Source organism: Clarias gariepinus, chromosome 12 (genome assembly GCF_024256425.1).
Source record: "Clarias gariepinus isolate MV-2021 ecotype Netherlands chromosome 12, CGAR_prim_01v2, whole genome shotgun sequence".
Lineage (NCBI taxonomy): Eukaryota > Metazoa > Chordata > Actinopteri > Siluriformes > Clariidae > Clarias > Clarias gariepinus.
Window position 1 is genome coordinate 33,083,927 of NC_071111.1, and position 27,401 is coordinate 33,111,327.

Consider the following 27,401-nt stretch of genomic DNA (forward strand, 5'->3'; position numbering starts at 1 on the left):
TCTGTGTGCATGGAGTTTGCATGTTCTCCCCGTGCTTGGTGGGTTTCCTGGGTACTCCACTCTTCTTCCAAAGACCTGCAGATTAGGCTAATTGGCATTCCCAAATTGCCCGTATCGTGTGAGTGCATGTGATGGATTGGCACCCTGTTCAGGGTGTATTCCGCCTCGTGCCCTAAGCCTCCTGAGATAGCCTCCATGCTCATAAACCATGGCAAACAAGCACAAACCCTGAGCCATAAACTTTCCACAAGTGCCATGTAAAGACATACTAAATTCTCCATGTCACATTTTTTATAAACATGGCATGGATGCCTTACAGCAATATCAGGACACGTGTGTTTCTGTGCTTCTCAGCCCCCTTCCACATATTCGCTGGAGAAAGCTGGATGCAGACCTGCCACCCAACTATGAGGTAAGCATGAACGGTGCCCTGCTTCACCTGATCAATGTGCAGTACGAAGATGAGGGTAGCTATGAATGTGAAGCCCTCAACGTCAAGGGGATGGACTGGTACCGCCAGTGGCTTTATGTGGAAGGTAAGGACAAATTGTTTATTTCACTTGCCATTCTTGTTGATTGCATTTATTAAAGACCTAATATAGCAAAATGCATAATGAAAGTTTGTAAACTTAGTGTTGTTTATTAGGGCAAATATTAGGGTAGTATCCATCATCCATATTCCAGTTGGAGCAGAAAACAGGCAGCTTCAAAATAAAAATAGATATAATTTACAACTGCACTACCCGGTCATACACTCTAATATTTCATTGGACCGCCTTTTGCAATGTCACATCATTTCATAAGCTTGTCACAGAGTCTGGACAAAGAAACTTACAAAGAAATGAAGGGTCTATCATTTTTATCATAGGTTAATTTATTAGGCCTGGCAGTGTAACTAATTTTAATGAGCATGATAGCATGCTACAGTACATAGAAAAATAGTTACATGTTAATTATTTGATGATTTATTTGAACATGTTTATCCTTGCTTTTATGTGATGTCCTGACCAGGTGCTCCAGAGTGGGCAGAGCACATCAACGACACAGAGAAAGATGTTGGCAGTGAGCTTACTCTTTCCTGCACGGCTGTGGGCAAGCCATTACCCTGGATTCGCTGGCTGAAGGATGGCTATTCAGTCAGTTTGCTTTCTGTTGTGAAGATTTTGGACAACACTTTATTTGAAGGGCCTATGTGACACATTTAGTAGAGTTGCATAAATCTTTTATAAGGCAATCATGATATGTGTACAAAGTGTTCAGTGTTATACATATACGTTTGCTGCTACAGGGCGGTTCACTCAAAAGAGGCCCTCAATATTCTGTAATAACCCTTGCTGTGATGAAGCCATCTAAACCAAAAACAAGCAACATACCTTGATATGTGTGTAATCGATCGCATAACGTGTGATGGTATTCCTGCCAGACACATTTTGACGCAGCCCTTTTTCCCCACACAAACACCTGGAACCAGTGACCATCTGACTCTTTTCTCCATATCACTTGCTTTGAGCTCCTCAACGACGGTGACGCGATATGCATGCAATTTAGCTCTCTGACATGCTGAATAAGATTTTAGTCTCCTGTTTTGAGAGAAGGGATCAATCATCCCACTGCAACACAATATTTCTTTATAAATTTACTCTGACATCGCTTAAACATGTTGGTGACCCAGTAGGTTCACCCCATGAAGACGCGCTGCTCATTACCGTACACCACCACCCTGATGGGAAGTCAAGTGACTGAAGTGGTACGGCGTTACATGGCGTGATGGCTTTCTGCCGTCTTCCATATCAGTCCAACTCAAGGGCATCCCGGTGTTGAAGCTTCATACACTGGGGAGCACATTGTTTCATTCAGATTGCTTCGTCATAGCAAGAGTTATTACAGAATATTCTGGGCCTCTTTGAATGAACCACCCTGTACTTTATTTTGATACCATTGGAATGATTTGTTTCATTTAATTAGGTGGATTTAGAAAGTATTCCAACTCATTAACTTGTTTCATTCTTTGTTGTGATGTGAATTTGAATGCATTTTAAATGCATATAATTGACACATCTGTCCATCACTTTAACCGCAATATTAATTAAATGCCCTGATCTTGCCACTATTTGATCATGGAGACCAGCAGGCAGTTCATTGTTTAGTGTTTGCACAAAGTAAGAAAAAGAAAACCTAAACATTTTAGTTTTGGTTTGTAAAGGATGTCTACAATACTTATGCATGTATTAGGAAGGTTTGAAGTTGGACCTCCTTAAATAGTTATTGTTATATTGCTTTTTTTGCTTAAGTATGGCAAAGGGGAGCTGAAGTTCTCCAGTCTGACTTTTGAAGACTCAGGCATGTATCAGTGCGTTGCTGAGAATAACTGGGGAACCATCTATGCTAATGCAGAGCTGCGTGTGGTCTGTGAGTTGCACTGGACACATCCACACAAATTTGTAATAATAAATGTATTAAAGAAAACACTTGGCCACTTTTAAATTATGTTTCAATATGCTTTTTCTAGCTTGTGCACCTACATTCATTTACAACCCAGTAAAAAAGATTTTGTTGGGAGCTGAAAATGGCCGTGTGGTGATCGAGTGCAAGCCGCGAGCCGCTCCAAAGCCAAGGTTTATTTGGAAACGTGGCTCTGAAACACTCTTGAACTCATCCCGGTAAGTCTACTTTCAAATTGTCCTCTATTCATAAGCAAGGGCATGACCTTTGCTGCAGTGTTCCTACAAAATCTGCCCAATCCGCAAACATAGACACATACTGTATCATATTGTATCATATCATATCATATCGTGTTTGCTCTAATGTATCTTATAGTGTGTTTATTTGGGATGACGGGAGTCTGGAGATTCTGAACGTGACTAAGGCTGATGATGGTTTATACACATGTTACGCTGAGAATGATCGTGGAAAGGCCAACAGCTCAGGGACTCTGAGTATCAAAGGTGAGTGATTGTGTTCTTATAATTGTTGCATCTTTTATTTCTTTAGATTGAAAATAACTGAACTTTGGCTTAAATTTGACACAAAGTTGACACTAAGTTTCTCGGACATATAAGTTCATCCACTACAAAATCTATCTGACCATATTATTATTTCATGAGATCCTGGCATTTAAAGGATAGCTTTTTCCAGTACTGTTAATAATTCAATTATTTCATAAAACTTAAAAAGGCTACTTTTCTGACCAAAAAGGAAAAAAAACCCTGCTGAAACAAAACTCCAGCTTATCTGTCATGAGCTTCTGTCGGCTCATCTGTAGGACATGTGAAGCTATATGAGCAGCGGTTTGGAAGGACTCAGATTTAGATCACACTCTACCATGAATTATGGGACAACTAGCAATTAGGTGAGAATTGGCCTTGATGAAATAAACAAATAAATCTATTTCTGAGAGCTTATTTCTACATAATAGAATTAAATCTTGACTTTCTTTTGGGATTAATAAAGTATACACACTCACCTAAAGGATTATTAGGAACACCTGTTCAATTTCTCATTAATGCAATTATCTAATCAACCAATCACATGGCAGTTGCTTCAATGCATTTAGGGGTGTGGTCCTGGTCAAGACAATCTCCTGAACTCCAAACTGAATGTCAGAATGGGAAAGAAAGGTGATTTAAGCAATTCTGAGCGTGGCATGGTTGTTGGTGCCAGACGGGCCGGTCTGAGTATTTCACAATCTGCTCAGTTACTGGGATTTTCACACACAACCATTTCTAGGGTTTACAAAGAATGGTGTGAAAAGGGAAAAACATCCAGTATGCGGCAGTCCTGTGGGCGAAATTGCCTGGATCCATCATGCCATGTTACCACTGTGCAGGCTGGTGGTGGTGGTGGTGTAATGGTGTGGGGGATGTTTTCTTGGCACACTTTAGGCCCCTTAGTGCCAATTGGGAATGGTTTAAATGCCACGGGCTACCTGAGCATTGTTTCTGACCATGTCCATCCCTTTATGACCACCATGTACCCATCCTCTGATGGCTATTTCCAGCAGGATACTGCACCATGTCACAAAGCTCCAATCATTTCATATTGGTTTCTTGAACATGACAATGAGTTCACTGTACTAAAATGGCCCCCACAGTCACCAGATCTCAACCCAATAGAGCATCTTTGGGATGTGGTGGAACGGGAGCTTCGTGCCCTGGATGTTCATCCCACAAATCTCCATCAACTGCAAGATGCTATCCTATCAATATGGGCCAACATTTCTAAAGAATGCTTTCAGCACCTTGTTGAATCAATGTCATGTAGAATTAAGGCAGTTCTGAAGGCGAAAGGGGGTCAAACACTGTATTAGTGTGGTGTTCCTAATAATCATTTAGGTGAGTGTATATATATATAAAGTAAAGTATAATACAGTATCTATCAATTTATTTTAAAATACTTGCACTTACACACAGACATCCAGTTGTCACTGATTGCTTTAATAAATTTTTCTTAAATCTTGAACAAAGCAATGTAATTAAGTAATTATGTTTTATAATGCAAAACAGTTGGGTTTGATTCAATTTAAAAAAAAATTAATATAGCACTTTTTATGCAAACTTTTTTTATCTAAATGTGTGTGTGTGTGTGTAACAGGTTTTACATGCAAAAATGTGGTGGATAATTTCTTTAAATTATTTTTTGAATAAACCTTTGCTTGGTTAATCTTATTAAATTATATAACTGTCATAATAGTGACTTAGGGGTACTGTATATATTAATATGCAGGTTCAATTCAATAACATTTTATTTATAACCTATTAACAATAGATATTGTTAGTCAGTGGGGCGGGGAGGTGAAAAGATGTTTAAAAATGCAGACAAATAAGCAGAAACATGAAAACAAGAACCGTGTACATGGACTGTGGCTTTGTGGCACACACAATAACACAGACACTACAGCAAGTGACACAACAATGAGACACGGAAAACCAGAACGTAAGTAATGGTGGTCACAGTTGAAAGTGGTTGTGACATGCTGGGGCTGATGGGTCATGTATGGGTCAGTCTATACGCAGACACTTCTTTGGATGTTAGGTAAGAAAGAGAAAGCAGGAGACAGGTGTGTGACATCTCCCAGGTCATTTATTTAATGTGGTGTGTCATAGTGTCAAAGTGTTTGTGTTATTTTTTATAACCTTGCTTAACGTGGCTATGCATGTTCCTATTTATAGAGGCGACCAAGATCACTGTTGCTCCATTAGATGTGGAGGTGACTGTGGGTGAGAACACCATCCTCCAGTGCTCCGCATCGTATGATGCTAGCTTTGATATCACCTTCATCTGGACTGTGGACTCGTACATTATCAACTTTGCCACTGATTATGAACATTATGAGCAGCTGATGGTAAGAATGAGAGAAAGTCTGCCATGGATCACAATACTTATGATACTAAAATGTTTATGAAAACTATTATTTGGCTACAATTTTAAGTGTTCATAAATATTTTAACCTATTAGCTTGGGATTAAAATGAAATACTTGGCCAGATACCGATATCAACTTTTTAAACGAGTTTAATGAGTTTGCAATGTAATATGTGATTTATTTTAGTACCTCCATGTACAATATTTCATTGCTATTGTTTCGAATAATTATGAATTTATGCATAGGATCAGGAGTCCAGTGGACACCTGCTGATTAAAAACATTCAAGTTGGACATGCAGGACACTACATCTGTACAGCACAGTCCATTGTAGATAATGCGACCGCTTCTGCTAAAGTCACTGTCAAAGGTTGGTCCTAAAGGAATATTTAAAATGAAATATTAATAAACATAATGGCAATTCTTGTGCTCTGGGTTTCACATGTGATTATTGTATTTTTTGTTAAAAATGATGAGACCAGAGATCTGTTTATGGGAGATATTTAGCAATTTTGAAGCTGAAAAATAGGGAAATTCGATTGGAGGCATGGCAGAAAAATCTGGTATCATCATTCCAGCAATTTGAAATGTGCTGAAGTGGAAAGAAACAATTGGAGTACTAACGAACAGAAATCACATTGGTGAGCCAAGGCCTACACCGTCAGTGAGAGCTGTGCTGATAAACCCCCCCAAAACAACAGTCATCATAATAATCCTTCACAAGACAGGGGTGAAGTTCTCACCATCCACCACCCAAAAGGATTCTGTGAGCAGAATTCTGATCAGCTAATCACATGATAGCAGCTCAATGTATTTAGGCGTGTGGACATATTCAAGCCAATCTGCTGAAATTTAAACCGAGCAGAACAGGGAAGCAACAGCAGCAGAAGACCACACTGTGTGTCGCTCCTGTCAGCTAAGAAAAGGGAACCGAGGCTTCCAAAATTGAATGAAAGCATGGATCCATCCTGCCTTGTATCAGCGGTCCAGGCTGGTGGTGTAATGGGGTGGTGGAGATACTGTTTCTTGGTACACTTTAGGCCCTCTAGTACCAATTGAGCATGGTTTAAATGCCATGGCCTACCTGAATATTGTTGCTGACATCCTTTTATAAACACAGGATAATGCGCCATGTTACGAACCTAAAATCATCTCGCTGTCATGACCGGGGTGTTGTGGCAGGTGTTGAACGCCGTGGGCGGAAGGAGCAGGCATAGAGGCAGAGGGGTGGTGTTAACCAAAAAAGAGTCTTTTAATAAAGGTTAAACAAAGTATAAATAAAGAGACAAAAAGGAACAAACAAACTCAAACCATACTTAACTTTGTGCTAACAGGGGCTCTCTGGCGAGACACAGGCAAAGGGGAGACACGTAACACGCCCTGTGGCGAGACACAGGCAAAGGGGAGACACGTAACACGCCCTGTGGCGAGACACAGGCAAAGGGGAGACACGTAACACGCCCTGTGGCGAGACACAGGCAAAGGGGAGACACGTAACACGCCCTGTGGCGAGACACAGGCAAAGGGGAGACACGTAACACGCCCTGTGGCGAGACACAGGCAAAGGGGAGACACGTAACACGCCCTGTGGCGAGACACAGGCAAAGGGGGACAAACACCTAACAGGACACAAACGAGGCGTGGAGCTGAAACTGGACACACTAGAGAGGAACGGGAGACACTAGAGAGGAACGGGAGACACTAGAGAGGAACGGGAGACACGTAAAGACTAGAGACGAGAGACCAAGAGAGGGACGGGACGAGGGCTAAAGACATGGCAATCAGCTAAGCATGTCTTTAGCCCCAACATGCACTAAGCTACACTTACCTAATAGCTTAAACACACTAGGGAATAGGGGCACAGAAACACAGACAAAGGATACCCAGTGGCTAGGCGAGGCAGCCCTCCATGACCAAGCGAGGCGGCACTCACAAGCTAGTCGTTACTCCAAAGCCAGGAGGGACAGCACTCTAAACCTAGGCACACTGGGACACTAGGGGGAGAGGAAACACAGGATAGCTAGAGACACAGAGGGGCTATGGCTAGAAGCATGCTAGTACTGTAACTGTACTATAACTCAACATAGAATTTAGCTAATCATGCTCCTAGCCACACACACACCTAACTACTTACCTGCTCTAGCTAACCACAAGAACACAGGAGGACAGGACTGAATCAGCTCCACAAACACAGACACACAAAACATACACAGAGACATTGCCAATAAGAGAGCCCAAGTCAACACAACTAAAATCAAAGTACAAACTAAACATATAACATAACAAAACAAAACAAAAAGGCCACACAAATGACAGCGGTGGTACCAAAAATGCTCGACCCAGTTTCCCAGTCTAAACAGCTATTTATAGATTGATTGATGGCTACCTCGGTTCAGGTGTGCACTGCATCACCTGACCGAGGTGCCTGCTGGGAAACTGAGTCGGCCAACAAAAACTACAAAATAAAAACAGTGACCTCTAGTGGAGGACCCTTACACTCGCACTGCTCTCTTGAATATGAAAGTAAGGTCACTGCACTCACACGTAGGGCTGGGTATCGTTTTATTATTCTTTTTTTTTATACCGGTGCCAAATCGATACTTTTAAAATAGGTACCGGTGCCAAAATGGTGCCTGAACCGATACTTTATTAAACAAAAAATTAAACAAATTCTCCTTAGTGAAATTAACCTTCTTTGCCAAGTCCAAGTGAGGAGGTCTAATGATCTTCAGGTTCAGTTGTATTCTAAATGATCTTATACCAATACGGTTTTCGATACCCAACCCTACTCACACGACCTCCACAGTCACCTGATCTAACTCCAGTAATCTTTAGTAATCCAAATAATTCCCCTTTCTAAGTAATTCCCCTTTAGGTGGGCCTGGCCATACACTTCACTTAACAGAGCCCATCAGTGTGATAGCTCACTGTGTATAGCCGGTGTGTGTGGAAGAAACAGAAATGAAAGCGTGACACAGCATGATTTACTCCAAGGAAAGGAAAGTAGACTATGAAAACTGAACCTTTAAAGATGAATAGACAGATCAATATATGTTTATTCTTCCAGCTGGAAGTTTAAAACCACTTTGTCTCATTTTTTGAACCCATGGCACTGATAAAAAGCAGTAATGTGAACCGGCACTTTAGAATATCCACATATCCACAGCAGTCCGAGGTGAGGGCGGGTAAAATACCTGAACTGAGAGCCCGGTGTGACACAGCAATATATAGAGATCTGAATCCTAATTCAAACATGTATTCAGACCTCTCCGCAAAGATAATTGTATTTTTATGTACGGACCTTCTTAAAAAAAAAAAACTTTCCCCTGCCCTGCAACTTTAATAGGGCAAACCTTACATAAGCTAGTGAACCTTTAGGAAGTGGCCCATATTCATTAAATTAGATATTTGTTCTGAATTCAAAACACAATTTGAACAAAACTTGGTCCTGGAATTCAGGAGTTCTAGTTCAAAGCTAGTTTTATGAATGTGTATGTAACGTTTTGTAATGGTCTGACGATCTGTAATGCCATATTCTTAAGCCTTATAATACATTATGTTCATTGATACTTGATTAAGAATATCTTTTTATCTATCAGGTAGGCCTGGTCCACCTGGAGGAGTGCGTGTGGAGGAGATCAAAGACACATCAGTCAAGTTGGTTTGGAGTCTGGGCTCTGATCATGGTAGTCCACTCATCCAGCACATTGTTCAAACCAGAGACTTTTACTCCATAGACCCAGAGGACTGGAAAACTGCAGTCACATGTGAGTCCACTAGAGAATGATGCAGAAACATTTATAAAGCATTTCCTATTTAATGCATGACTGTGTGCACACATACAAGCTGTAGCAACACTAATGCCGTTGTTTATAAACTGTCTGTCTTATGTACATCTACATTATTCTTTCACTGATTGTATATACCGTTTAATCCTGTATACTGGGCCGCGTGGGGCCTGGAGCCCATCCCAGGAGACTTGGTGCACAAGGCAGGGTACACCCTGGACAGGGTGCCAATCCATAAGACACACACACACACACACTATGTGCAATTTGGGAACGCCAATTAGCCTAATCTGCATGTCTTTGGAGTGTAAGAGAAAACCTAAGTACACAGAGAAAACCCACCAAGAACATGCAGACTGCAGACAGACCCAGGACAGGAATTGAACCCAGAAACCATAGGTGCAAGGCAACAGTGCTAACCACTACACCACCTTGCCTTCTACGTCCTTTAGATAGCACGTCAGAGCCAAAACATTGCTAGTCATCTGGTTTTCAAGTTGAACTGTAGTCTTCAGTAATTTAATGCACAGGTATTTTAAATACACAAAGTCATGGTGACCAATGTTTTAAGCCTCAACCAGTGTCTTAAACTGAAAATCCTGATATTATATTTAAAAGTTTTCACTTACACTAAACAAAAATATAAACGCAACCCTTTTATTTTTGCTCCCATTTTTCATGAGCTAAACTCAAAGATCTGTAACATTTTCTACATACACAAGAGACCCATTACTCTTAAATATTGTTTACAAATCTGTCTAAATCTGTGTTGGTGAGCACTTCTCATTTGCCGAGATAATCCATCCCACCTCACAGGTGTGGCATTTTAAGGTGCTGATTAGACAGCATGAATATTGCACAGGTGTGCCTTAGACTGTCCACAATAAAAGGCCACTCTGAAATGTGCAGTGTGATCACACAGCACAATGCCATAGATGTCGCAACCTTTGAGGGAGCGTGCAATTGGCATGCTGACTGCAGGAATGTCTACCTCATGAAATTGTTTTCCCTACCATAAGCCATCTTCAAAGGCATTTTAGAGAATTTGGCAGTACATCCAACCGGCCTCACAACCGCAGGGCATGTGTAACCACACCAGCCCAGGACCTCCACATCCAGCTTGTTCACCTCCATGATCGTCTGAAACCAGCCACCCGAACAGATGCAGCATTTCTGCACAAACTGTCTCAGGGTAGCTCATCTGCATGCTCGTCGTCCTCATCGAGGTCTGGACCTGAATGCAGTTTGTCGTCGTAACCGTTTTGAGTGGGCAAATGGTCATATTCGATGGTGTCTCGCACATTGGAGAGGTGTTCTGTTCACGGATGAGTCCCTGTTTTCACTGTTTAGGGCAGATGGCAGACAGCAAGTGTGGCATCGTGTGGGTGAGCGGTTTGCTGATGTCAGTGTTGTGGATCGAGTGACCCATGGTGGCGGTGGGGTTCTGCTATGGGCAGGGATATGTTATGGACAACGAACACGGGTGCATTTTATTGATGGCATTGTGAATGCACAGAGATATCGTGACGAGATCCTGAGGCCCATTGTTGTGCCATTCATCCACGACCATCACCTCATGTTGCAGCATGATAATGCACGGCCCCATATTGCAAGGATCTGTACACAATTTCTGGAAGCTGAAAACATCCTGGTTCTTGCATGGCCAGCATACTCACTGGACATGTCCCCCACTGAGCATGTTTGGGATGTTCTGGATCGGCGTATATGACAGTGTGTTCCACTTCCTGCCAATATTCAGCAACTTCGCACAGCTATTGAAGAGGAGTGGACCAACATTCCACTGCCCACAATCAACAACCTGATCAACTCTATGTGACGGAGATGTGTTGCACTGCATGAGGCAAATGGTGGCGACATCTATGGCATTGTGCTGTGTGATCACACTGCACATTTCAGAGTGGCCTTTTATTGTGGACAGTCTAAGGCACACCTGTGCAATATTCATGCTGTCTAATCAGCACCTTAAAATGCCACACCTGTGAGGTGGGATGGATTATCTCGGCAAACGAGAAGTGCTCACCAACACAGATTTAGACAGATTTGTGAACAATATTTAAGAGTAATGGGTCTCTTGTGTATGTAGAAAATGTTACAGATCTTTGAGTTCAGCTCATGAAAAATGGGAGCAAAAATAAAAGTGTTGCGTTTATATTTTTGTTCAGTATATCTAGAAGCTCCAGGAGCCTGGTATATAACAGTAGTGAACCATGTATCTCTCTCTCTCCCTTCAGCTAGTTTCAAAAGTGACACGCCGATCTAGTAAAAATACTCCCACTAATGCTACACCAAAATTCATAATCATTCATTTATATGGCAGGAGCATAAAGGCCAAGTCTAGTGCATGTTAGTGTAAGCCTTTAGCAAAACCAGTAACTGCGCAGCAGCAGAGACAAAAAAGGGCTTTAGCTATAACTTCAGCTTGCACCCCGCCAGGTCCTAAAGACCCAGACTTAAAATTTATAAAAAGGTTTGTATGAATAGGAATGTTTGTCATTAATGCAATAATTAAAATATGACAAGATTTTTTTTTATTTTGACAAAAGGCCTTGAGGTCTTCACTGGTATACAAAAATATCCTTTGGTAGGTTTCAAGACTATGAGAGATTTGAGACACTTACAGTCAGTGACTCATGGTGCTACTGCATACCGTCCCTATTATTTACATGGGTACTGTGTATGTCTAGTCCTAATTGTGCTAGTGCTAAAATAAAAATAGTAATAGTAAGGTCTGTCCTGTTCTAGCTCCTATGTTCTTGGATGGGAACGCTGAGACAGCCAAGGTCACTGACCTGTTTCCTTGGATGGAGTATGAATTTCGGGTTTACGCCATCAATGATCTGGGAGCAGGAGAGAGCAGTGTGCCCTCCATCAAAATTAAAACCTGGGATGCCAGTGAGTTCACATTTGTGTTGTGTTGCTGATTTGTGCTACTTAATAAAACCTTAATCATTTGTGCATCATTATTATGCCTGTTTTCATGAAGAACTATGAAAGACTGCTAATAAAAAAAATACCTAACTGCTTATATTTTCAGTTCCCACCATGGCTCCCACTGATTTAGATGGTTACGTAGGCTTGAACGGAGAACTCATAGTGACTTGGACAGTAAGTTGTTTGATATTCCATGACCAAATTTTATAACTGTAGTAGTTATATTACTCAGCAATTAAGCAAATGCTTATGTCATGTTCTAATGCCTTTCCCCAGCCCATGAAGCCCCAGTACTTTTTTGGTAAAAAGTTTGGCTATATAGTAGGTTTTAAGGCCCATGAGGACTATGAATGGAAGTGGTCAACAGTGGCTGACCCAGAGGCAAGACGTTATGTCTACAAGGATGGCATTATACCCAACACTGAAATACAAGTCAAAGTGAAAGGTTACAACAACAAAGGAGAAGGACCCTATAGCCTGACAAAAGTGGTCTACTCATCTGAGAGTGGTGAGGTCGTTCTCCCTGGGTCTGACTTCTCATGATAACAAACCAAGGGAGCAGAAACACCTATTTACACATAATTTTCCAAACTGTTGTATTTCCTTCTCACTGTTGATGGTAAAAAGTACCTCTTTTACTTTGCTTTTAAATAATGGTCTAATAAATGTTTTATTAGCCATGTTTACATTTTTGCAGCCCCTTCAGAGGCACCACTGGATGTCTACGCCCGTCAGGTTACCTCCACTGAGGCTCTAGTGTGGTGGCTACATGTTGTTCAAGTTCCTCCTCACTGGGTGGATGGCTACCAGGTAAGTTCTCCTTTTTTGCAGTTTTCCAGTTTTCCACAGCAATCGCACTCATAATAAAGTGCATACATACCAGCTTTTTTCTGTACTGAGCTTGTTTCCACACAACGGAATGCACTCCCATCCAGGAGTGATGGAAGACAATCACACCCGAAGTGTCCAGTCTGCTCTGTATACAGTGCTCTGGATATAGTGGCAGTCCAACGCCTGGATAAAATGGGATGGTTGCATTAGGAAGGTCATCTGGCGTAAAACCAGTGCCAAACTTGTGTGCGGATCGGTTTGTCCGCTGTGGCGACCCCTTATTGGGAGCAGCCGAAAGAACATCATCAGCAGCAGAGACTACGTTGTCTCAAATACACCTTTAGGGCCATGTATTTTATATGGAGGGGGGGTTGGCGCACGTAAATTACCTGTTGCAATAAACTCTTGACATTTTCTTTTCAATGCAGCTCTTTTTGTTGGCGGTCTCAGAGTCTCATCTGCTGGTTCATCATTGGGTATTTTCTCTTTTTTAAAGAAGCTCTCCAGAGACTTTTGTTTTTTGCTCATTTCAGCTAGAGTTAGTTTGTAACATTGGCTTAATTTCATAGAGCATCAAAACTGATAAAAGTGTGGAAATGGGATGGGAATGGGAAATGATCAGATTTTTTTATTTTAAATTAAACACTGCAAACTCTCAGTCAATAAAATGAAAATAAAGTTAAAAATATTATTAATTCCTTCTGTGCAGCTTGGTACCAAGTACCGATTGGTCCAAGCCCAGTACTGGTCCACGGCCCACTGGTTGGGGACCACAGGTCTAAAACACACACAGCTCTTTCCTAGTTACTGTCTACTGTGGAACCTTGGATTATGAGCATAATTCGTTCCGGAGGCATCTTTTCAAGACCTCCTTTGCCAAACCCTATAAGTATGTGGCTAATAGCTAATGGGTGTGTCTGTTTCCCGTTCAGATACGCTACTGGAGGAAATATGATGACAACGAGGCAGCAGCCTCTCGTGTTCTGGTCCACAGCTCGGTTAACCAGACCCGCTTGGAGAACATGCGGCCAGACTCTCACTATCTTATTGAGGTGCGTGCATATAACGGAGCTGGACTCGGACCACCTAGTGAGCACTGTGAGATGTTTACCAGGAGACCACGTAAGCATGCAACTGATTCCTTAAGTATTTACAGACAGTATATACAGTTTTTAATGTAGTGATTTTAATATACTTAACAAAACAGAAAAAAAATACCTTTTAGGAATGTTAAAGATTGAATCAGACCGTTCTAAAAGTTTATATTACACGTGAAAGAATGTGTGTTAAAATAGTCACTACAGCAAACACAAGGTGTTGTATAAAAATTGAAATAATTGAACACAGACAAGGTTGATCCTGTGTACATGTCCATCTTTGGCAGGCAGTCATGTGATTTCAGTGCCTTGGAAGGGAGGTTGGGCCTAATTAGCATACAAAAAGTACAGGCTGAACAAAACAAAATCAAATGTTATGTTTTATAGATAGATGTGCAAGGCCAAGACCATAACCATAATCACTTATCATTTTATATGAATATATTCTATGAATATATTTATGGTGTACTTGTATGGTCTGAATCAATCTTTTGTAGCCTTCACAAGGATATACTGTAGAATATACAGTACACACCATGGTAGAAGTTATGCATGCTCCTAGACATACTGGAACCTTTACAGTATCTAAACATACGAATACATACATAGAGCTACATTCATGATACTTTCATCACAAATTCTAAACCACATCTGTCATATGTAAACAAGGTTTATAGATGAATGACTTTGTCTCCAAAATCTGTTGCTCTTTTCAGCTCCCAGTAGACATCTAAGAGTGTACAAATATGTCAGCTTTACTCGCAAATGGCTGTATATCTACTGGGATCACATCTACAACTACTGGAATGAGTCTTACGTGGAGGGATACAAGGTGTGCCTTATATGGAGCATCAGAGACAAAGCCCATGACCATGCCCTAGATACATCAGTTTCTGAAAACCAGCAGGAATCACTTTTTTTTATGTAGAACGATGGAAAAATAAGGAATTGACATTTTTATTACACTTAAAATGTACATTTACCTACAGAAGGTAGGTATAGCTGTGTCAAAGACAACAATCAAGACCAACGTGTCTGTGCTTTTGCTTCTTTTGTATCAATTCCGCACTCATGAGCTGTGTGTTTTTTCTTGCAGTATGCCAGATTTGTTCATGCCACCACCTGATCCAACACTGTATAGATTGCTGTAGCAGTCTCTTGGTGGTAGGTTCATACTTAATCTTCCTTGCTTTTTAGATTTTGTTTAGGAAGGAAGGGGAGCGCTATGGGAAACTCTACACCACTGGCAGGCATTACATCGACTTCCCCATGCCTGAGACAGGAGATTACGTAATCGAGATACGAGCTCGCTGTGAAGGAGGAGACGGTCCTATATCACAGATACAGGTGCAAGGTGGGTCGATAATGCTTTACTAACTTGCCATGCTTTATTATTAATCTCATGCTCACTTACCTCAAGCTACTTTTTATGCTGGACCCTGAGATGTCATGTTCTTACAGGTTCAGCCGTCCTGAACTCTCCATCTCTCTGTGCTATAGCTCTGCTGCTGCTGCTGTCCTGCATGAACCTGAGCCCTTAGGAGACGAGCCTATCCGTAGTTCTGTCACAAAAAGTGTAGGAAACCCCAAGTCCTATCCCCAGTGTTCTATCTACAAATGTGATGACCTTTGTTTACTTATTGCATAACACTGCACACTGATGTTAGAGAGGAAGTCACATGACAACTTAAAAACATTAAAGTATACAGGAAATTCTCTGCATTATTTATATTTTGCCTTATATAATTAATATAATTATAGTTATAATTACAAACTAATTGTTTGTAAAAAAAAAAAAAAAAGTAATATAATTACTCAAATTTGTGTGTTTATTTTATTTTAAGCATTAAGATATTTTTATATCATGCTGCACACAGTATGTAAAGACAACAACCTTGAATTTTTCTGGGTTTTCTCGAGCTACTCTTATTGCCCTGTTGACTGACTGGTTTTAGTCAATTATCACTTTAACCTCCTAAACTGGCTTTTCAAAATGCAATATAAAAAGAAGTAGGGGAATCTCACTAAATACTACATTACCTTGTTTACAATATATTTTCGTTACATCTACAATTCGAAAGATACACCAGAATCCTTTAAGTCAAGCTTTGCCCATTAGTTGCTCGACAACATCACACATAAAAGCAAGAGACTTGTGTTTAAATGCTATTTATTTATTTGCAAATATATCACATGCAACCATTCGAATTAAAGAAGAAAAAAATGACAAACTCAATGTATGTGTTCTTGATGTAAATTATTGGTAAAGAGGACAGACAGACATTGTGCACTCACCATCCACTTTAATAGGAACACCTGCAAAGCTGCTGATTTATTCAGTTATCCGATCACGCAGCAGCAGCAACACAATGCAAAGTGGAAACTGATGCTGGTTTCTGCTGTTGCAGCTCATCCACTATAACATTTGGTGTTGTTTGTATGCCAAGATAGTTTTCCATACCGTGGTTTTCGTAAGTGATTAATCAAGTTATAATATCTTTCTGAGCATCTCAATGTTTCATGTGAACAGTAACTGAAGCTCTTGGCCTGTATCTGCATGATTTTATTCACTGTGCTTCCACAAGTTCAGCTGATAGAGGTGTTCCTAATAAAGTGGACTGTGTGTGCGGGTATATACAAGTCTAGGGTATTGACTGTGCACTTCCTTGACTACTTTCCAGCGTATGGTATCTTTCAAAGCTTTACACAACTGCACATGTTTCAGGCTCTTTATGCTGATCCTGTTCTCTTTAAGTTTCTTTACATAGAAATTACTTTAAATATAGGAATACTGTAATTATAATTAACCTGTTATCAACTCTCTTTGGATGATTTTTTTCATATATTGTGTGTATTTGTAAATTCTTTTTGGACAATTATTAAATCTCATTTTAGGGAAACTTTATTATGGTACAGTAACAATTTTGAGCATTACATAACCAGAATTCTGTACACGTCACAAGGGTCTGATGTAAATGAGTGACCTGAACTTTAGTCTCAGGTCTCATGGAAAGACAGAATAAACATCACTTAATTACATGTAATCCTTGATTATTCCTATTTGTGTACCTGAATGTGAAGCAAAAAGACTTCATAAATGTGCAAGAAGGGTCAATAAGGGTTGGTTTACCGTTATGGAACTATGAGTTATTGTTTAAATACATTTAAGCATACACTAATAGATTTTAGATTAGTTTTCACCCTCCCATGCTCTTAATAACAAATTTTAAATTTTTTTAAAGGCCTCACTGTATTGATGTTCCTAACTATCAGGAAGGCATTTGTAGTGCATAAAAACACATGATCATGTGCATCTGTGCTACTTCCTTGCCTGTTTGACCCATTTTTCTATACAGGGTGGCTGATAATAAACTAGGCAATATATAAGGGCTGTAGAACTTGTAGGATCACTGGAGCACCAACCCAATGGTGCACTTCCCCATTAAACCAGAATGTTCCAGGACATTGGCTGGGATGATGTGGAGTCAGGAACGGCCTCCCAGAACTCCAGATCTCACTCCATGTGATGTTTTTTCCCCGTGAGGTGACACAAAGCAGGAGTTGTACAGGACAAAGCCTCACACACGGGGGGACTCGGAGACACGGATTCAGGAAGTTCTCAGCAACATCCCAAACCACCTCCTTCAGAAGGTTTTATCCCCGTTTTATCCCCGGCTGTTTGAGGGAACTGTTTGACGCCTCCGGTTCATATGCTGAAATTTAAAGATCTGCTTTCATTTTCCTGTGTGGTAAAGTACATGTAAAATTTGTTTCAATAAATTTGCAATAGAAATATGGATATATATATATATATATATATATATATATATATATATATATATATATATATATATATATAAATATTTTTAATGCCTAGTTACTTTTCACCCACCCTGTAGTTGGTCCAATAAAAAAAAAGAAAAAAAAAAGTTCATCATATTGCCTATTGAGAAAAAGAAAAAGTCACTCTATACTGCACAATCCTGAGCCCTATATACTGTATGTTTATTATAAAAACAGAAAAGCAAAAAATAGATTTTAAAGGGTAATGTGCATTTACACAACTTCATTTGATAAATATATGACTAATAAATATGTTTCAAATTAATAGAATATGTTAAAATGTTAAAATCTGCTCCTATTGTAATTTTACGTCAGTAATATAAAACAGAATCCTGCTTAATAAATGAATAATTCTCAGGTGAAACTCAGGCAGTGTGGATGTGACAGGTGATGTGTGTTCGTGCAGTAATACTCCAAGCAGCATGGTGAGGACTGAACATCTGCTGAACATCTGCCTGTGAGTTGAACCCTGTGGGCGTGGTGTTATCGCGGACTCTCTGTGACGCAACTGGCTTGGGATCAAAGGGAAGGCGGAGTTTTGGTATTTTTTTACAGTGAGTGTAATTCCCTCCTGGGAGGTGGGGTGTCCGCTGCATCTTCTACTGCACGCAACTTTATACATCGCGATGGAGAGACACTTGAGCACACACCTCCCACTGAGGGTAAGCACTTTCTCAGTGTGTGTATTGAGATAATAACTGAGGATTATTATCTCTCAGTAATGAGCTGCAGCTCTGAAGCCTCAGTGTGTGGAATGGAGACTGCAGGCTGATGAGATCTTCTGGGTGTTTGGATTCTTTAGGTGTTTCTCCACTGGATGAGGATGATGTTTATATCACACAGTGTAATGATGAGGTACTCTCCTGACCACACACACACACACACACACACACACACCTGTACTGACGACACCTATATAGAGTGTAAAGGGTTTAGTAGCACGAGGCTATGTCACCACTGTGTCTTTGGTGTAAAAACACTGTTTGCTGTAAACACTCAACAACATTGTACATTTTCAATCTTTATTACAGTAGAGCACCAAAGCAAAGTGAAGCTCATACTTAGTAATTGATAGCCAGTGAAACAGCTAGAAATAATAAGCCCAGGTGATTATTTAATCTGTAAAATGATTTTGCCAGGAATTAGCCTCTTATCACCGTACACAGTACAGGCATCCTGATAAAGTTTAATAATAACTGCTGATCATTTTAGCACGGTGTATTTTGGGAGTGTTTATAAGATGTTCCTACAATGCTCCAAAATGTTTTTAAATAAAATAAAGTAATATTCCCATAAATAGTTGTATTTGTCATTATACAGTATCTTGTCATAATAATGCAGATTTCTTTTTCTTCCAATTGCAGCCTAACATTTTTAAAAACTAATGAACGTAACATTAAATGTTTTATTAAAATGCCCGCTTGGCTGTGGTTTCCAGTCTTCTATGAAATGAACATTTTAAATATTACACTTAAAGGCTTAAACACTCCAGAGAAAGAGAATTAAGTTTACTTTTCCAGGATTAGGCTGAGGACAGAAAAAACAGATGCTCTTTAAATTAATTAAGTATAGGTTTCAGGCCAGGTATATAAGTGTTTCTTATATATTTTTGATTTTTTTTTTTTATATTTTGTTCTTTCTTATAGTTAAGCTATTTCTTTCTTTTTTGCCTCTTTTCTATTTCTCGTTCTTGTTTCTTGTTAATTGTTTTTAAAAATTTTAAGGGAAGAGGCGGTTGTATAAGCCTTTCACTGCATATCATACTGTGTCTGACTGTGTATGAGACAAATAAAATTTGAATTTGAGGCGCCACAGTGGCTTCGTGGTTAGCATTGTGGCCTTGCACCTCCTGGGTTCAATTCCCGCCTCTGTGTGCATGTAAGTTTGCATGTTCCCCCCGCGCTTGGTGGGTTTCCTCCGGGTACTCTGGTTTTCTCCCACAGTCCAAAGACATGCAGATTAGGCTAATTGGCTTTCCCAAATTGCCCGTAGTGTGTGAGTAAGTGTGTGTACCCTGCGATGGATTGCCACCCTGTCCAGGGTGTACCACCGCCTTTCAATTTAATTCAACTTTATTTGTATAGCGCTTTTGACAATTGATATTGTCACAAAGCAGCTTTACAATCAAAAGAATTATTTAAGTTTGTATGAATTCAAGATTCAAAGAACTTTATTAATCCTAGAGGGAAATTGCTTATGCTAGGTTACAGTTGCTCACAGTTATCTAAGGAAAGGTTATAAATAATCTCCAAAAAAAAGGAGTTCTTAAAACAGTAGGTACCAAAAATATGACCCAACAGCATTTGTAAATATTGCACAGTAATCCTATATATATATATATATATATATATATATATATATATATATATATATATATATATGTAATATTGTACATAGACGATAGACTGCCACTGTACAAGCTGGCGCCGGTGAGGTCAGCTGCCATCACGACCGCTCCGACCTACTTTTCATTATTATTGTATTTTAAGATAATTACCCGTAACTTTAAATATGATTCCGTTCATTTTCAGTTCAACACTGAAAAAGCTGTAGGCTGAAGCGTTGCTTATTATGCCTACCCTTTGTACGTCAACAAATGATGAGCGACACAGTAAAATTACACAAAATATTATCTCAACAAATATTGTCACTTGTGCACATAAAACAAACATGTCAAAATTAATTATTCTTTCACTTAAGAAAAGAAGAGAAATTAGGAAAAGAAAATAATCATATCTATTTTATGTCATATATTCACTAAACACCTTATCTTTAAACGTTTTTTTAATCTATGAAGTGAATAACATAATTTAAATCCCTATCACATTTATTCCATAAATTAACCCCTTTAACGCAAATGCATTTATTCTTTAAATTTGTTCTGGCCCTTATTTTACTAAACATAAACATTCCTCTTAGGCAGTACTGGCTGACTTTTATTTTGAACAGCCTCTGAACAAAGCTGGAACGTAAATTATTATATGTTCATAATAATCGGCCTTTTTAACAATCCTTATTGCTTTTTTTTGTAACACAGATATTGGGTTTAAATAACTTTTGTAAGTATGCCCCCATACAGTACCTCCACGATACAATATACGTAATGTTTTATTATCCAATACATGCTTTAATCTGTTAAGAATTCCAACTGATTTAGAGATTTTGATGAAATTAATATGTGGTTTCACAGTCAGTTTGTTATCAATTATTACTCCTAAAAAATTTATTTCGAACACTCTTTTATATTTCTATATTATATATATTTTGTTTTTATTTGTACAGTATATTTTTATTTTATGTTACTTAGCACAGTATTTTTTACTAGTTAATTTCATTTTTCTGCAATATTTCTTTTACTGCAATATGTCTTTATTTTTTACTTGTACAGTATATTTTACCAGTTAACTTTATTTTCTACCGTATTACCTTTTATTCATATTTATTTTTTATGTTTAAGCTTTATTTTAAGGTCACTGGTAGTCGAAAAAGCATTTCACTGCATATCGTACTGTGTATGACTGTACGTGAAAAATAAAATTTGAATTTGAATTCTTTCTATTTCCTCATAATTTATTCTTATTTTCACATCATGATTAATTTTTTTGATTACTAAAAATTATAAACTTTGTTTTAGTCAAATTCAAGGAAAGTTTACTATTATCTAACCAACTTTTAAGCCTCAGCAATTCACTTTCCACTGTGTTCAGAAGCTGTTTTAAATTTTTTCCCCTGATAAATATAAAGTGATGTCATCAGCAAATAATAACATTTTAATACATTGAACACTTTACTAATATCATTAACATACAACACAAATAATTTAGGGCCCAAAACTGAGCCTTGTGGAACGCTGCATGTAACTTTCAATAATTTGTACATAGTGACGTCTGCTTTCCAAGTAACTTTTTATCCAGTCTAACGTTTTTCCACTTATTCTGTATTTTAACAATTTCTTCACTAATAAATCATAATCAACTGTATTAAATGCTTTCTTTAAATCTAAAAATACTCCCACTGTATATTCTTTGTTTTCTACTGCAGTTGAGATATCTTCAACCATTTTCATTACTGCCATTGAAGTCGACCTCTTTATCCTAAATCTGAATTGATATTCACTCAATTAAATTATGTTCCCTTTCAAAGGCTACACTCGATGCTGCGTGAAAACGCTATGGAAATATCTTTTCATGTTGCCAGTTGTAAAGCATGTGTGTACCAAACACGCCAAATTTTGGCTTATATAACCTCGGTCAGGTGACGTCATCTGATTAGATGCACCTGCAGGTTATAAATAGGAGTGAGCCGGGAACATTCCCTAGATCTTTTTCTTCACCGCATTGTGCGCGTGTGTGTCAGCAAAGCATGACAAAAACATAAAACAAGTTGAATAAAATTTCATAAAACTCACCAGATAGTATGGCAAAGTTTAGAGTAAGATGTCCCCCTCCTTGTGAAAATTTCCTTTCGGAGGGCGATATGCATACATTCTGCTTCGAATGTTTGGGTGAGAAGCACTCGAAGGGCTTAATAGAGAGTGTGAGCACTGTGATCTTCTCCCCATGAAGCTGCTGCACTCATGGGGATCACAAGCAGATCTGGCAGAGGCACGAGTGACGGAGTCCCTCCTTTCTCTCGCCCTCTCCCCCGATCCAGATGTCTCTCCTTCCACTTCACGAGCGCACTCCGGTGCTTCTCGCGTGTGTGTTGAAGAGACTCATTCTCCTGCTTCTGTGGAAATGGAAGTTGCTTCCTCAGAACGCTCCTCTAAAGATGAGAGAGAATATGAGGAATTGCTCGAAGTTATAACGTGTGCAGCCAAACGACTGCATATTGACTGGCCACAAAAGCAGGCTCACCCAAAACAATCTAAATTAGATGACAGATTTCTGTCGGGTGGCCAGGAGATGGAGTCAAAACGCCGCTCTCTCCCATTTTTTTATGACTTCCACAACAAGTTATCTCGTTCTTGGAGAAATCCTTTTTCTTCCTGTATTTTTGTACCATCGACTTCGTTTTATTCGAACATCGTTGATGCAAAAGCACGAGGTTATGTGGTGATGCCCCAGATAGAAGAGACCCTTGCGGGCTATCTCTCTCCTGGAACATGGGCCAGGGGTAGCTCAGTGGTTAAAGCATTGGACTGCGGTTCGGAAGATCCCAGGTTCAAACCCCACAACCACCAAGTTGCCACTGTTGGGCCCTTGAGCAAGGCCCTTAACCCTCAACTGCTCAGATGTATAATAAGATAAAAAATAAAAAAATGTAAGTTGCTCTGGATAAGAGCGTCTGCCAAATGCCTAAATGTAAATGTAAATGTAAACATCATCCTCATTAAAGAAACCAACACTTCCCTCCAAGCCGTGTAGAACTACTTCTACCCTGGTAGAGAAAGCGTTCCAAGCAGCAGGTCAGGCCGGCGCTTCCTTGCACACCATGGCGGTTTTGCAGGCGTATCAGGCTGATCTGCTGAAAGATTTGAGCATGAGCGGCACACTAAATCATGAAGCATTCAATGAATTACGCCGGGCTACTGATTTATCATGCGTTTTTGTCTGCGTGCAACTAAACAGACAGCCCATGCAATCGGCCGTTCCATGGCCTCCTTGGTGACCGCTGAAAGGCACCTGTGGTTGAACCTGACAGGCATCAAGGACAAGGATCGAACTTCCAGCCTATTCGGCGACGCTGTGAATTCCATCGCCACTAGGTTCCGAGAAGCTAAACTGTATGAACAGGCTTTAGGGAAATTTCTCCCACACCGTGCTCAAGAGTCGAGGCCCTCGGCCACCCAGCCTCGACCAGATCTGAATCTCGCCAGGCAAGAGGCACAGAAGGAGAGCGTCAGCAGCTGGGCACCCCCCCGTTAGAACTGGGGTACGACTGGTCGACCCTAACAGGCCGCCTCCAAAAGATCAGATCGCCGCACGTTTTCTTTTCTAAGACTAAGTCCTGAAAGCCTACGCACCCAGGACTGTGGGGGTGATCCCCCCCGGGGAACGGCACTCAACGCTCTTTCCTATAAGAGCATGCCCCCCCGGACACCCCCAGGGGGTCGGTGTTCAGTTTCCAGAGATATGTTAGTGCCTCGGTTATATCCTGCTATATTCCAGGATGCCGAACCACTAACACCCCCCCCACGTACTAAAACTTGTACCCCTTTCGGAGAAACTAGCAGCGTGGAAGCTACTGCCAGGCATATCTCCCTGGGTGCTAAAGACTGTAGAGAAAGGCTACAGGATTCAGTTTGCTCATCGCCCTCCGCGTTTCAACGGCGTGGTCTACACTTCCGTGATACCGGAGAGAGCGCATCTGCTGAACTCCGAACTCCAGGCGTTGCTGGAGAAGGGAGCCATAGAACAGGTTCCTCCTCCAGACAGGGAGTCAGGCTATTACAGTCGATACTTTCTGGTCCCCAAGAAAGGCGGGGGGCTGCGTCCGATTTTGGATCTTCGCGGGTTGAACCGCTATCTCAAAAAGTACAGATATAACATCAATATGTTAACCATCAATATGATTGTCTCGCAAATCCAACCAGAAGATTGGTTTGTGACAATAGATTTAAAGGACGCATACTTTCACATAAAAGTTTTGCCACAACACAGGAAGTTCCTGAGGTTCGCTTTCGGGGGAGAAGCTTACCAGTATCGGGTCCTTCCATTCGGTCTAGCTCTGTCACCCCGCACATATACAAAATGTATAGATGCTGTCCTGGCTCCCTTGCGACTCCAGGGCATCCGTTTTCTTAATTACATAGACGACTGGCTAATCCTGGCCCAGTCTCAGCAGCTAGCGCTCCGACATCGCGATGTCGTCCTAGCTCATCTCCATTCACTGGGATTGAGACTTAACGCTACCAAAAGCGTTCTCGTTCCGGCTCAGAGGACAATATACTTGGGTGTCAGATGGGATTCGATCACTATGCGGGCACAATTGTCTCCTGCTCATGTCGAATCCATCCTCAGTGCCCTCAAGGAAATCAGACTAGACCAGGAAGTGACTATCACTTTCAAAAATGTTTAGGCCTCATGGCAGCTGCATCCACAGTGATACCTTTGGGCCTTCTGCACATGAGAGCTTTTCAGTTGTGGCTAAAAGCCAGGGGATTTCATACAAGGGCCAATCCCCGAAGGCGAATAAGGGTTACGCTCGAAGGACGTCGTACCCTTTCTATGTGGTTCAGACCCTGGTTTCTCACTTTGGGTCCCACTCTAGGTCTGTCTTGTCATCGCAAAATGCTAACGACAGACGCTTCACTTACCGGCTGGGGCGTGGTCTTGGATGGCCGCTCAAGGGCGCTGGAAAGGTCATCTTCTCGCATGGCACATCAATTGCCTCGAAATGATGGCTCTATTTTAGGCCCTACAGCACTTCCTTCAGCAGCTGAGAGGCTACCATGTTCTAGTGCGGGTGGACAATATATCGGTAGTCTCCTATATAAATCACCAGGACGGACTGCACTTGCGCCGCTTGAACGAGTAAGCGCATAAGGTTCTGAAACTCCACCCCGACATAGTAAGCCAAATCTGGGAAAGATTCTTTACAGCAGAGGTGGACCTCTTTGCCTCCCAAGAGACAGCACAATGTCCTCTCTACTACTCTCTGACTCATCCAGCTCCCCTGGGTCTGGACGCGATGGCCCATACGTGGCCCAATTTACGCCTTTATGCGTTTCCTCCAATATCTCTGCTCCCGGGAGTCCTGGCGAGGGTCTGTCAACACGGTTTGCGCCTCTTTCTGATAGTGCCCCGTTGGCCGGCCAGAGTATGGTTCACGGATCTAATATCTCTCCTCGATGGCTCACCTTGGATGATTCCAGTGAGGAGGGATGCCTTCTGTCTCAGGCACAGGGGACAATATTTCATCCCCGACACGAGCTTTGGAACCTTCACGTTTGGCCCCTGAACGAGACAAACTAAGTCAAGCTGGTCTTCCAGCCAGCGTTATTGACACTATTCTAGCCGCTAGAGCTCCCTCCACTAGGAAAGCTACTGCCGAATTGTTTCAGTGCTGAAGTTCCTGCAAGATAAGTTGTCCTCGGGCTTGTGCCCTAGTACCCTAAGGACGTACGTGGCCTCTATCTCAGCCTGCCACGTTCCAATCGAGGGGATTACTGTGGGAAAACGCCCTTTAGTTGCCCATTTTATTCACGAAGCTAAACGGTTGAGGCCACCCACTAGAGCCACGACCCCTTCATGGGATTTATCTATCGTGCTCGAAGGTCTAATTGACACTCCTTTCGAACCGCTAGAGTCAGCGCCTGACAGGCTTCTGATTCTTAAGATGGTTTTTCTTATGGCCATTACCTCTCTCAAGAGGATTGGGGATCTGCGCGCCTTGTCAGTCTCCCTATCCTGCCTGGACTTTGCCCCTGGGCTAGTCAAGGCCATTCTGCATCCTCACCCGAACTATCTTTCGAAAGTTCCATTTTCAAACATGCACCCTGGGCTCACGAGTCCTCAAGTCAGCTTCCCCGACATAGTTCTGAGACCTCTCAGCCTTGTGCGCACACGCTACACAATGCGGGGTCCAGACACTCGCAGTGCGACGACGTTGGTACTCTCGTTCCCATAGCGTTTTCACGCAGCATTGAGTGTAGCCTTTGAAAGGGAACATCTCGGGTTACTTTGCTGTAACCCTGTTCCCTGAAAAGGCGAGAACGAGATGCTGCGTCCCAATGCCGCACTGCCCACGTGACCGGACGTCCGTTCAGACAATCAATCTGAGGAATGTTGCCGGCTCACTCCTATTTATAACCTGCAGGTGCATCTAATCAGATGACGTCACCTGACCAAAATTTGGCGTGCTTGGTACACACATGCTTCACAACCGGCAACATGAAAAGATATTCCCATAGCGTTTTCACGCAGCATCTCGTTCCCGCCTTTTCAGGGAACAGCGTTACAGCAAAGTAACCTGAGACTTTTTTCTACAAATTGGTCAAGCCTCTGAACAAGTACTTTCTCTAAAAATTTTTAAAACTGCGGCAGAAGAGCAATTGGTCTGTAATTAGAAAAGGAATACTGATCTCCTTCTTTAAAAATCGGAATAACTTTTGCCGTTTTCATTTTACTAGGAAAGATACCCGTTAAGAAAGACAGATTAAGGTTTTGCTATATTCACAATTATATTTTTTAATAATGACATGTCTAGATCATCACAATCGGTGGAATATTTACTTTTGCAATTATTAACTATTAGAAGTATTTCTTTTTCATCTACAGCCTGAATAAACATTGTATACTTATTACATGAGTTTTTTTTAATACTTTATTCACTGATCCATGTTTAGTAATTTTTTCTGCTAATTTACATCCAACATTTTGTTACGACCCCTTAGTCTAGGATTCAGGGCCGCAACAAAAGATAAAATAAAAAAAAAGAGGGAAACCTTTACAACCAGGTTTGAGTGTGCGTGGTCTTTTATTTTCACACACACACACACACACACATACACACACAGGAAGCTCTAGGCTTCGGGGTTGGGACAAGGCCAAAACAATAAACAAAACCTTCCCCCGATCTCCTCCCGT

General features: G+C 40.9%; 1 protein-coding gene across 2 annotated transcripts in view; it reads left to right on the forward strand.

Annotated features, from left to right (window-relative positions):
• cntn1b (contactin 1b) overlaps positions 1–15,671 on the forward strand; it is a 28,336-nt gene extending 12,665 nt beyond the window's left edge. For both annotated transcript variants that reach the window (XM_053509062.1, XM_053509061.1), the window contains exons 10-25: positions 355–536; positions 1,012–1,136; positions 2,292–2,409; positions 2,510–2,660; positions 2,818–2,945; positions 5,169–5,341; positions 5,607–5,730; positions 8,960–9,127; positions 11,912–12,061; positions 12,204–12,274; positions 12,377–12,608; positions 12,798–12,910; positions 13,864–14,053; positions 14,745–14,860; positions 15,226–15,382; positions 15,490–15,671. In XM_053509062.1, the coding sequence (XP_053365037.1) occupies positions 355–536; positions 1,012–1,136; positions 2,292–2,409; positions 2,510–2,660; positions 2,818–2,945; positions 5,169–5,341; positions 5,607–5,730; positions 8,960–9,127; positions 11,912–12,061; positions 12,204–12,274; positions 12,377–12,608; positions 12,798–12,910; positions 13,864–14,053; positions 14,745–14,860; positions 15,226–15,382; positions 15,490–15,569 (2,278 nt within the window). In that variant the 3' untranslated portion in view covers positions 15,570–15,671. The remainder of the gene's footprint in view (positions 1–354; positions 537–1,011; positions 1,137–2,291; positions 2,410–2,509; positions 2,661–2,817; positions 2,946–5,168; positions 5,342–5,606; positions 5,731–8,959; positions 9,128–11,911; positions 12,062–12,203; positions 12,275–12,376; positions 12,609–12,797; positions 12,911–13,863; positions 14,054–14,744; positions 14,861–15,225; positions 15,383–15,489) is intronic.
• The last annotated feature ends 11,730 nt before the right edge of the window (positions 15,672–27,401 follow it).